This window comes from Xenopus laevis, chromosome 1L, assembly GCF_017654675.1.
Source record: "Xenopus laevis strain J_2021 chromosome 1L, Xenopus_laevis_v10.1, whole genome shotgun sequence".
Lineage (NCBI taxonomy): Eukaryota > Metazoa > Chordata > Amphibia > Anura > Pipidae > Xenopus > Xenopus laevis.
This window is the reverse complement of record NC_054371.1, coordinates 27,950,880-27,963,119: the sequence shown is the minus strand read 5'-3', so window position 1 is coordinate 27,963,119 and position 12,240 is coordinate 27,950,880. Positions and strand designations below refer to the sequence as shown.

At 41.8% G+C, this 12,240-nt stretch overlaps 1 protein-coding gene across 1 annotated transcript in view; it reads left to right on the top strand.

The window, feature by feature from the left end:
* Nucleotides 1-3,891: 3,891 nt before the first annotated feature.
* Nucleotides 3,892-12,240, top strand: part of slc2a15a.L (solute carrier family 2 (facilitated glucose transporter), member 15a L homeolog) — a 94,899-nt gene continuing 86,550 nt past the window's right edge. Inside the window, exon 1 of the mRNA XM_018228672.2 lies at nt 3,892-4,210. Coding sequence (XP_018084161.1) covers nt 4,166-4,210 — 45 coding nt within the window. The 5' untranslated portion in view covers nt 3,892-4,165. The remainder of the gene's footprint in view (nt 4,211-12,240) is intronic.

Sequence of the window (12,240 nt, the reverse complement as noted above, 5' to 3'; positions counted from 1 at the left end):
TGCCAATAGATTAGCTGCAATAGTACAAGCTAGAATGCAATATTTATTCTGTAGAATGTTTTACCATACCTGAGTAAAAAGCTCTAGAAGTTCTCTGTTTGTTTAGGATAGGAGCTGCAGTATTAGCTTGGTGTGACATCACTTCCTGCCTGAATCTCTCCCTGCTCATTTATAGCGGGGGGGGAAGCGGAGCAAACTGAGCATGCTCAAGCCCTAGCCCTGGAGGTTTAAGCTGAAAACAGGAAGTCTGATACAGAAGCCCATGTGTACACAAGTACACAATAGAAGGAAAGAAATGCTGTGTTTCTTTTGACAGAGGAGCAGCATTACGTTGAGGGTTTACTTGTGTATTTAGGTGGAGCTTTCTTATAAAGCTTACTTAGTTTTAACCTTTCCTTCTCCTTTAAGTTCTAGAACAGAGCGGCCCTACCCTTTGGAAAGCTGCCATATAAATATCTTCCCTACCCTGAAGCATGAGCCATTCAGAGTCATAAAGACATGTTTGTTACAACTTGAAAAATGCGTTATTTATATTCAGAGAATGTTTGGATTCTTCCACTTAATCTGTCACAGCACTTAGAAACCGTATTAAAATTTGAAATTGGTCCCAAACAGCTTTACGCAGGCCCCAATATAAAGTAACAGTCTATGGCATTTTACTGAAGTCACTTTTGACATTTGCCACTGTACTGAGATTGACAGTCCGGGAAGCTTCAAGGGATCACATGGACTAAGCCACATGCAAACAAATCTGCAAACAAAGTCTGAAACATTTTTTTCAAAATGAATCACTTAATAGTGCTGCTCCAGCAGAATTTTGCGCTGAAATCCATTTCTCAAAAGAGCAAACAGATTTTTTTATATTCAATTTTGAAATCTGACATGGGGCTAGACATTTTGTCAATTCCCCAGCTTCCCCCAGTCATGTGACTTGTGCTCTGATAAACTTCAATCACTCTTTACTGCTGTACTGCAAGTTGGAGTGATATCACCCCCCTCCCTTTTCCCCCGAGCAGCCAAACAAAAGAACAATGGGAAGGTAACCAGATAACAGCTGCCTAACACAAAATAACAGCTGCCTGGTAGATCTAAGAACAACACTCAATAGTAAAAACCCATGTCCCACTGAGACACATTCAGTTACATCGAGAAAGAAAAACAGCAGCCTGCCAGAAAGCATTTCTCTCCTAAAGTGCAGGCAGAAGTCACATGACCAGGGGCAGCTGGGAAACTGACAAAATGTGTAGCCCCATGTCAGATTTCAAAATTGAATATATAAAAATGGGTTTGCTCTTTTGAGAAATGGATTTCAGTGCAGAATTCTGCTGGAGTAGCACTAGTAACTGATGCGTTTTGAAAAAAAAAAACATGTTATCCGATGACAGGATCCCTTTAAAGGACCAGTAACATCAAAAAAATTTTTTAAAAATTCGTTAGTACACAATGAAAAAAAACACCAACACAAATTATACTTTAAAAAAGCAAAGTCTTTATTAAGAAATAACTTACAGAAACTCTGCTTCCTGTCTTTTACAGAAACGGCGAAAGGGCGACCATCCATTGAGCGGCACTTGATTTCTCCTCCCTGGCTCTCTGCTGCTGGATCTTTTAGCTGCCACATTCTGTGCTTTCTGTAGTACAGCAGCGCTTCCAGCATGAACTTTCTGCAGATCTGCAGTGCCTTGCTCATCGGTTCCAGCCGCGGTGCAATTACCAACATCCCCGAGGCGCCTTCTGCATTCGCTAATTATCCCAGATCTATGGGTACAGGATGGGAAGGTCCGGACATTAAAAGCCGGCTCTGGATGCTGCTGCTGCCCTTCGCCTCTTGAGCCGGTTGATCTCTTACTGCTGCCCCTGCGCACCGGCACGTATCTTCCTGGCCCAGTCTCCCCTCTTGCTGGCTGCCTGGGAACAACTGCCGGCGAATTGCTTTGTTTGATTTCCATTTCCGACGCATTCCATTTCCCTGCGCACCGGCACCGTGTCTTCCACCGTGTGTATAATATCTGTGCACAACTCAATGCGTGTTCCGGTGCGCAGGGAAATGGAATGCGTCGGAAATGGAATTCAAACAAAGCAATTCGCCGGCAGTTATTCCTGGGCAGCCAGCAAGAGGGGAGACTGGGCCAGGAAGATACGGTGCAGGGGCAGCAGTAAGAGATCAAGAGGCGAAGGGCAGCATCCAGAGCCGGCTTTTAATGTCCAGACCTTCCCATCCTGTACCCATAGATCTGGGATAATTAGCGAATGCAGAAGGCGCCTCGGGGATGTTGGTAATTGCATCGCGGCTGGAACCGATGAGCAAGGCACCGCAGATCTGCAGAAAGTTCATGCTGGAAGCGCTGCTGTACTACAGAAAGCACAGAATGTGGCAGCTAAAAGATCCAGCAGCAGAGAGCCAGGGAGGAGAAATCAAGTGCCGCTCAATGGATGGTCGCCCTTTCGTCGTTTCTGTACAAGACAGGAAGCAGAGTTTCTGTAAGTTATTTCTTAATAAAGACTTTGCTTTTTTAAAGTATAATTTGTGTTGGTGTTTTTTTTCATTGTGTACTAACGAATTTTTTAAAAAATTTTTTTGATGTTACTGGTCCTTTAATAGCTAAGGGATCTTCCCAGATGTTTCTATAGTACAATTTGGTAACTGTGGACTACATGTCACTGATCTGAGTGAATAATTTTGCTCAGGCCTGGAACTACAACTCCCTGTTTCCCCTGACAGACGTTGGCTTCATAGCCTGCAGTCGAAATTAACTTCCATGGCCGTTCATTATAAACATCATCATTATTACAGGTATGGGGTCTGTTATCCAGAATGCTGGGGACCTGGGGTTTTGCAGATAACAGGTCTTTTCTTAATCTAGATCATCATACCTTAAAGGGGTTAACTTTTAGCATGTTATAGAATGGCCAATTCTGAGAACTTTTCAATTGGTCTTTATTTCTTTTTAGTTTTTTTTTAACTATTTGTCTTTTTCTTCTAACTCTTTCCAGCTTTCAAATGGGGGTCCACTGATCCCATCTAAAAACATATTCTCTGTAAAACTACAAGTCTAGTCTCTTATTGAAACCAATGCATGGTTGCTAGGGCAATTTGGACCCTAGCAACCAGATTTCCGAAATTGCAAACTGGAGAGCTGCTGAATAAAAAGCTAAATAACTAAAAAAAAAAACAGAAATAATACATTTCACTCTCTACATCATACTAAAAGTTAATTCAAAGGAGAAGGAAAGTCGTTTACCACTTGGGGGTGACAAATGTTAGGCACCCCCAAGTGATTGTATTGACTTCCGTGAAGAGGATGGCTCCATGGTGCTCACTGTAATAACCCCGGGCCGGTGCAGTTTTCTGCTGATAGGAGCACTAGCCCGGGGTTATTCCAGTGAGCACCACGGAACGATCCTCTTCGGCTTTTTGCCAGTACAATCCAGTTTTTGACAGCTCAAGCTGCATTCCCGGGTATGTTACTGAAATGTCGCGACTCCTGCACTGAACAGCCAGAAAAAGATACAAAGTTTCTAAACATAATTAGCTTTTGGCAGAGAGCCCAGAATAGATACTTAGATACTTTTGTAACAGTTTAAGATAAGCAGGTTGAACTGAAACTCGCATTTTAAAGGGCAATTCACCTTCATTAGCAAAACTGTAATAACACATAAAAACCACAGAAATGTGTTTGCTAACCTGCTAATTTTTGTAAATGAACATGGTAATTAAGGGGTGTGGCCACAAAATGGGCGTGGTCAAAGATTCCGCATCTTTTTGTCTCTTGTTCTGTTTCCAAAATGTTGGGAGGTGTGGCCGATGTTTGACTAGTCAGACAATTAGCGGCAGGCCAGGATCAGCATAAAAGGAATGTAAAATGATGATCCCGAGTATAAAGTTTTGCCACTGGCTGAAATACAACACAGCCGTCTGGCAGCCTTCACCAACGCAAACCCGAGAAGAATGAAGGAAGGGTATGCGCATGCGCGGTGGAGAGCGGCGGCGGAATATGTACATTGAGCACGATGGCTCAGCGAGGGATGAGAGACGAACTTAGATCGCTGCCTGGCTCCTGTCAATCACTCCGCTGTTTCTAGAGGGGACAAGGAAGCTGCGGGGGGCGTGGCCCAGAGTGAGTCCCGGCTGTACAGCGCAGACTTCTCACACACTGGACTAGACATGGCTGAGCTGGAGGCAGACTGGGAGCTGGTGCAACTGAAGCAGGTAACTCTTATTCATAGTGTTCCCTGTACTTGGCACTTCTCTGTGTAAACTGATAGGCAGGCTGTAATGGAACCTGTTCAGCTATAAACAAACTATAAGTCTTTGGGTCTCTGGATGGGGAAGTACCAAAGTGCATTTACCTACTGTCAGTGATAGAAGTAAAAACACTCAGTATAAGTAAAAGTATTGGCTCAACAAGGCTTGGTAACAAAGAGCTATTTACTTAGTGGTAACCCAGTGTTATATATATAATAGAGAGATAAATCTATAGATATATGGAAATCCAGATGTTGCTGCTATTACATCAATACATTTTACTGGGACTCACAGCTAATTGAGTTTAGGGCCCCCAAAACTTTAGTTTTACCAACAATGTCTCATTAACTGGGGTCCCAGTGAAGTATCTCTCTATACCCCTGCCCCCCATCCCCCCTCTGGAACTACAGGGTATGTTTCCTTGTGGTTACAGACTTGTCCAGGCAGGGACCACAGATATTTCATCCATGTGTATTATCTGACAAATCAATGTGTGCAACTTATTTAGTGCAACCCCCTAAAAGCTATTTGTGGGTATCCAGTTGTGGCTGAACTACAACACTCAGCATTCTAATGATGGGAGTAGTGATGAGTGAATTATTTCCCACCCATGGATTCGCGGAAAAATTCCGAATTTGGCCATGTGCAAATTTTTTCGCGGAATTGCATCAAAAATGTATTGCATTAAGACAAAAAAGTCAATGTAAGAATGCACATTGACTTTAAGGGTCAGGGCACACAGGCAGATTCAGGGAGATTAGTCGCCCGGTGACAAATCTCCTCTTCTTCAGGGCAACTTCCCAGAACTGCCTTCCCGCCCGCTAAAATGTAAATCGCCGGCAGGATGGCAGTTGGGATTATCCACTATTTTAGGATTCGGCCGAATCCCTAATCGTTTGTGAAAGAATCAGCTAAATCCCGAACCGAATTTAAACCCTAAAGGTGGCCAAATCGCCAAACGAGTGGATCTCTCCCCGATATGCGCACTTTGAAGTGGGTGATATTAGGCTGATCCAATTGTGGGCCCTAGGGCCCAACGATCGAATCATAACGGGCGGTCAGATCGCGGGACCGCACCAACGAACAGATGCGGGCCGCGATCCGACAGAATTTTTATCCCTGCCAATCGACATCTGCCTGACTCTCGGCAGATATCGATCGGGGACCATACACGGTCCAATAAGCTGCCGACTCGGTCTGTAGGCAGCTTTTATCAGAGTATGGCCACCTTAATTTGCATATGTAAATTAGGGGAAAAGGGGGAAAGAACTGTCTGCACAAAAATTTATTTTTCTTCACCTATGTTAAAAAAAGTCATGTGACTTTTCCGATTCGGATAGCCGAGCACTTGAATCTTGGCCGAATCCATAACCAAATCTTGGATTCGGTGCATCCCAATCCAGATCACTAAAGCTGGCCATAGACGCAAAGATCCGATCGTACGAATCGAGGATTCGTAGATTTTCTGACCATGTGTGGAGAGTCCCAACATTTTTTGTCCGGCGGAGATCAGTCGTTTGTTCGATCGGACAGGTTAAAAGATTTCTGTCGGCTGCCACTAGCTTTTGTCGGACATAACTTTCGTACGATTGCTGTCAAGGGCAGAACATCGGCTGATCTGTTCTTTTACTACTTTATTTGATCTGAATGGTTAGTGGCAGGTCGGGAGATGGGAAAGTCGATCGTTCGAGGATTCAAATGATCAGATCTTTGCATCCATGGCCAACTTTATGCGGGAAACCTGAGCATTCTGGATAGCAGGTCCCATACCTGTATGTCTGTACAGAACCATCCACAGGGGCCAACACATAAGGGTATCTGGTTTGGGCCCCGTGCTTGACAAGAAAACTAATTGGGCCCCCAGTACAGAGATACTGAGCCTTCCTCCTCAGCTCCACTGCCAGACTTAGAGCCAAGTTCCCAGCAGTTGACTGGGTAATGAATTGTCTGGTGCAGTTTTCTGCTTACAGGAGCACCAGCCCAGGTCATCAGGTAAGTGATTATAATTATTAGGGGGTACCTAACATTTTGATACCCCTCAGTGGTTATACCTTTAGTTCTCCTGTAATTCAAGGACATTTAAACTACTTTAAATGAGTGATCCACGAGAACAGAGATAGCATCACCCCTGGAAGATGATGGCACAGCTCTAGAAAGAAGTCCCAGGTCATTGTGTTTTTTAGAGTGTCATCCCCAGGGCAAAGGTTACCACTAAATTCACTGGGGGTGCCTAACACATCTCCCAGTGAATATTGGTTTCCTTGTTCTAATGCTTCTCCAAGCAGTAACTTTCACACTTATGTTAACTGATGCCGCTTCGCCTCAAGGGACAATGTCACTGAGAGTCGAGTTGTGCTCAGAAGTTGTCAGAATTTGTAAAATTTTAGCCACTTGTGGAAAATATGAGTGATCCTGCCAAACAGCATTCTTTTATTTGAGAATATCGGTCAGGTGAAACTATTTGTCATCAAAGCTTTGTCTTTGTATTCTTTAGTAATCATATTGATAACTGAATACACTCAGAATTTAAAAGTTTGCTTATCCTTGAATATTTGGGCTGACAGTATAAAATCGAGATGACACACACACAGGTAGAGATGGCAGTAAAGGGTAAGTATCCATTCCTGTGCCTTGTCTGATTCTCATTGGTGTCAGTGTATAAATAATCGATGCGTTTCAGAGCTTTTGGGGCAAATTCACTAAAGGGCCAAGTGGCCGTCGCTAGCGAAAATCTGCCAGAAACCCAATCTGCAGGGGCATCGCTAATTTACTAACAGGCATATAGGACAATTCGCTGGTAAAAGAGTACATAACTAACTAAGTTTCGTGCCCTTTCGCCAGGCATATTTTTTACCTTAAGCGAACGATCGTTACTCTGCAAATTCACTTAAGTGAGAATTTTCCATTACGTTACCCCTTTCACCAGCGTTTCCCTCTCCAGGTTATACCTGCCGAACTGATCAGATGAATTTACATCCTCCTCATTCTTATGTCAGTGACATCATATCCTGTATGCCGGAAAGTCATAAAGATTAAAAAAAAACTCTGGCATTTTTTCATATTTTAAAGTGTAATTGTGTTTAAAAGTTGTAACTGTTAAAATGTTTTGTTTGAATATTTTTTTTAATCATTTGAGGGGCAGGCCACATTTGTTTTAGGATGGGCTCATGTCTAGGGCATTAGAGGATCTCTTTTGTCTTTATTTTGCTTCCTTGGGCAATAATAAGTGGCCACTTCAAGCATTTGCACCGCCACTGGTTTTGAGCCGCGTCAACTTAGGCGCCGGCGTCGAGGCGCCCGTGCACGTCAAATCGGACGCCTGTGCCGGAATGGACGCTCGCATACTTAGGAGCAATGACCTCTAATTTGGGGCCTAGCTTCCTATTGGTCCCTGATGTGTCTGTCTTCCTCAGCCTGCTCCTGATTGGTTACTGTTCCCTTAAATACTTTCCTCTTCCTCCTCACATTGCCCAAGCTGGCTTCAGTTGCTACTGTTCCTGCTAAAGCCCTGGTTGTTCGAGTTTCCTGGATTTGACCCTCTGCCTGTTTTCTTGACCTCTGAACCTTCGCTGCCTGAATCCGACCTCTGCCTGCATTTAACTTGCATTTAGCCTGACCCCTTGGTACTTCGGTTCTCTGAAACCCGTCTTCTGGAAACGACCTTTGCCTGCACTTGACTACGCCTTGCCTGATCCCTTGTTACTTCGCTCCTGGTAACTCGCCCGGCTTCTCTACCACCTCCGCAGCAGAAAGCCCGGGGGCCCCAAGGGGCGTCGGTGAATACCGGAGCCGTAGAGAGGTTCCTGTTACCATCAGTTCTCCTGGATCAGCTACCTTCCTTAGGGATCCGAGGTTAACAGATCGTTATAAACATCTCCAAAAAAGACATATATACAACCTATATGTACCCGCACTATTTTAATTGACCTAAGCTAAAGTGCGTTAACAAAGTTTCACTAGGCAGAAATGAACGTTAGCGAAAGTTCGCTATGAAATGCTCGCGCTGACAAATTTACACTAGCTAAATTTCACCAGCGTTCAGCTGCCGAGACGCAACTTTGCATTTTGATGAATTAGAGTAGTGGTAACTAAGTAATGTCTGACGAAGTGGCGCAAAGTGTGGCGAAGCCTTCCCAGGCAAAAATTCACCCTTTAGTGAATTTGCCCCTTGAAGTAGGAGGAAACCAAAAGAACCGTCAAAGGATCTGAGAGCAAAAGTTGCTTGGTTTTTTGTTTTTTTTAAATCAGGAAAAGAGTTTTAACCCAAAGATTTGATAATGCCAATCGGTTCTGTTCAAACGCATAATAAGAAGTGGAAAATTAGGGGTCTTTTTAATATCAAGCCATGGTCTGATAGATCAAGAAGGATTTTAGACACAAATGCCAGGGAAATTTGCCAGGGTGACAAGAAAAACCCACAAGCAAAACTACTAAAATACACACTTCTCTGAAACAAAGTGGTGTGGCCTTATTATGCACAATAAGAGATATGGCCGGGGACGCATTATCCGGAGCTCAGAATTACAGTAGGGGCCACCTCCCATAGACTCCATTTAATCCAAATAATCCAAATTTTTAAAAATGATTTCCTTTTGAATCTTCATACCGTAAGTCTACTAGAAAATCATGTAAACATTAAATAAACCCAATAGGCTGGTTTTGCTTCCAATAAGGATAAATTATATTTTAGTTGGGATCAAGTACAAGATACTTTTTTATTATTATAAAATACTGTTTATTTATTATTACAAAATTTGGATTATTTCGAAAAAATGGACACTATGGGAGAGGGCTGTACTTTATTCGGAGCTCTCTGGATAATGGGTTTCCAGATAACGGATCCCATACCTGTAGTAATAAAACAGTACAGGTATGGGATCTGTTATCCGGCAACCCCCTATCTAGAAATCTCTAGATTATGGAAAGACCATCTCCCATAGACTCCATTTTATCCAAATAATCAAAATTTTTAAAAATGATTTCCTTTTTCTCTGTAAAAAAACAGTAGCTTGTACTTGATCCCAACTAAGATATAATTAATCCTTATTGGAAGCAAAATCAGCCTATTGGATTTATTTAATGTTTACATGATGTTCTAGTAGACTTAAGGTATGAAGATCTATATTACAGAAAGATCCATTATCCAGAAAACCCCAGGTACTGATCATTCTGGATAACGGGTCCCATGCCTGTACAGTTATGGGATCCATTATCTGGAAACCTGTTATCCAGAAAGCTCAGAATTACAGAAAGGTTGTCTCCCGTAGGCTCCATTTTATCCAAATAATCCAATTTTTTTTAAAGGATTTCCTTTTTCTCTGTAATAATAAAAAAGTACATTGTACTTGATCCAAACTAAGATATAATTAATCCTTATTGGAAGCAAAACCAGCCTGTTGGGTTAATTTACATTATTGTCAAGGAGTCTTAAGGTACAAAGATCCAAATTATGGAAAGGTTATCTGGAAAAACCCAGGTCCTGGGCATTCTGGATAACAGGTCCCATACTTGTACTAAGACTGCATGGTAGAGTTGCCAGAAAAAAAGCTAGTTACACAATATAACATAATTTTCAGGCAAAAGTAAAAACATTTTATGGCTGTATTTTGTTTGCAAATCATTATTAATCCTTTATAACTCCAAATGCTTGATTTATTTTGTCCTGCTTCCAATTAAACAGTTCATAATTGCTTGTATGTTATGATACCAGATAAAAGAGGTACATATAGATCCGAGTCATTGATATTTCTTGATAATCATATCTTTTTAATTTTCACTGGATAATTTAAAGTCCACCTTTATCACAGTGAGTGCAAAGTCTTCCTGGCTGTACAGTTTGATTTAGACGTAGAAACCTTTCTTAAAGGGAAACAGTCACGATTAAACTAATAATTTCTAGCTCATCTTCAGGACAGAAAGTTATTTTTGAAGGATTTTTGAAGGTAGGGCTGCCCGAACGTCCAGGCCCAGCTACTGCTATGTACAGTTGAAAGTCAACGTTTTGGACATCCCTTGCCAAATTATATCTTTAGTTCATTTTGTCACATTTTATTTCACAAACTTAAAAACACGAGGACAAAGAAAATAGTCACAGTGTTCGGGCGGGTAGGACTGGCTACAGCAAAAAATCTTTGGGTCACACCTCACACTGCCTGATGTTTTAGTCAGGGAACTGGGAGGACCATTCTAAAACCTTTAGCTTGCTGTTTATAATCATTGTCTTCGGCGTTGGAATGGGTGGGATCCAGGCCCACAGGGTTGCTGTATTAGAAATCCACACACCCTCACAGACCTCCTTCCTAGTGTACATTCTTATTCCTGCTAAAAAATAATTGAAAGTTTAAATAAACCCAATAGCATTGTTTTGCCTCCAAGGATTATGAGTACAACGTACTGTTTTATTATTAAAGAGAAAAAAAGCAAATTTTTTAAAATGTGAATTATTAGATTAACATATAGTCTATGGGAGATGGCCTTCTCATAATTTGGAACTTCCTGGATAAGGGTTTCCAGATAAGGCACCCGATATTTGGCAAGCAGCACCTTACTTTTCTGGATTGGATCCACCGAGTAAGCTCAAGCCTCAAAGGCAAACTGGGAATATCCCTGGTACTAAATCCTGTTTTCACTTCCCTGCATCGTACAAAGATCACTGATGGAATTTGGGCCAAAAATGTTATACTCTTCTATCAGGGTTTAATGCTACTGAAAGGCAACAAAAAAAATATTTTTGTTTTTAGGTACTGGTGGCCAGCAGAGAGCAGCATTATATTATTTTAGATGATGCAGAGCACAGCCTGATGAGCGTACACCTATCCTTATATATCCATGTGCTGTATGACATTTTGATATTTTTTGATGGTCTGTTTATAAAAATATCAAATTCTTAATGTAAAATTCTAATAAAAAAAATTGTTGTGAATACAGTAATGGAAACTACATTGAAATTGCAAAATGCTACTAAATCCTTATTGCCTTGACACTGTTTCACTGACTGATAAAAGGACAAGTTGGATTTTTTTTTTCATCTTGTCAAAAGCGATTCTTTGGTACCTACTCTACAAACAAACTTTCAGATAAATAAGCTGAAATGGGGTGGCATGAAATTTTAGCTAAACTACACTTTGAGAAATAGTCACAATAAGAAAAATGTCTGCTATTTAGACTGTGTTGGAAACGGCCCCTTTCATTAAAAGTCCTTGCAAACCACAAAGATGGAGTTGCAAGAAAGTGGGCAGAGTTCGCACAGATTCTGGAAATTTTGGTGTGTGTAGTTGGGTCTGGCCAACTTGGGGCGTGTCTTAAACTGTTCTTTTTTTTTGTCAAACCAAATATAATGGGAAGTATGCTGTATCACTTTAAAGGGGCAGACTACGTCAAATTGTACTTTTAGTATGTTAATTGTGTAAGCAGTAACATTCTTAAAGGATAAGTAAACATTTAAAATAAGTGAATGTAAGACCAGAGGGCTATTTTAAGCACATTTGTAATTTACATTCATTATTTTTTAATTCCAGGATATTAAAGGATACATGAACTGTTAATTCAAAAGAATTTTGTTACAGCAGCGCCACCTGCTGGTCTATTTCTGACCATAATGACCACCAAGTAGTCAAGGAAGTTTTCAGGAGAAAGAAAGAGGCTGTTCTGATGTTCTTCTGCTTAGGAAAGGTTTCTAATTTTTTTGGCCTAAATGCAAAATCTTGTGTTCCGGCGCCAAAATATACCACGTCTGTCTGCACCCGAGCGGAGACAGTGTTTCCGGGTGCAGGAACATTGATCAGTGGAGGAGCAGGTTCACGACCTGCGGATCTCCGCCGGCAAAGTTCCTCAACATCTGGCCCTAGCCTAAAGGTGGCCATAGATGCAAAGATCTGCTTGTTTGGCCACATCGTCAAACGAGCGGATCTTTTCCCCGATATGCCATTAACAAACATGGCTATATCGGGGGTAATCTGATAGTTCGGCCGTATGGCCGTATTACGATGTGCCGT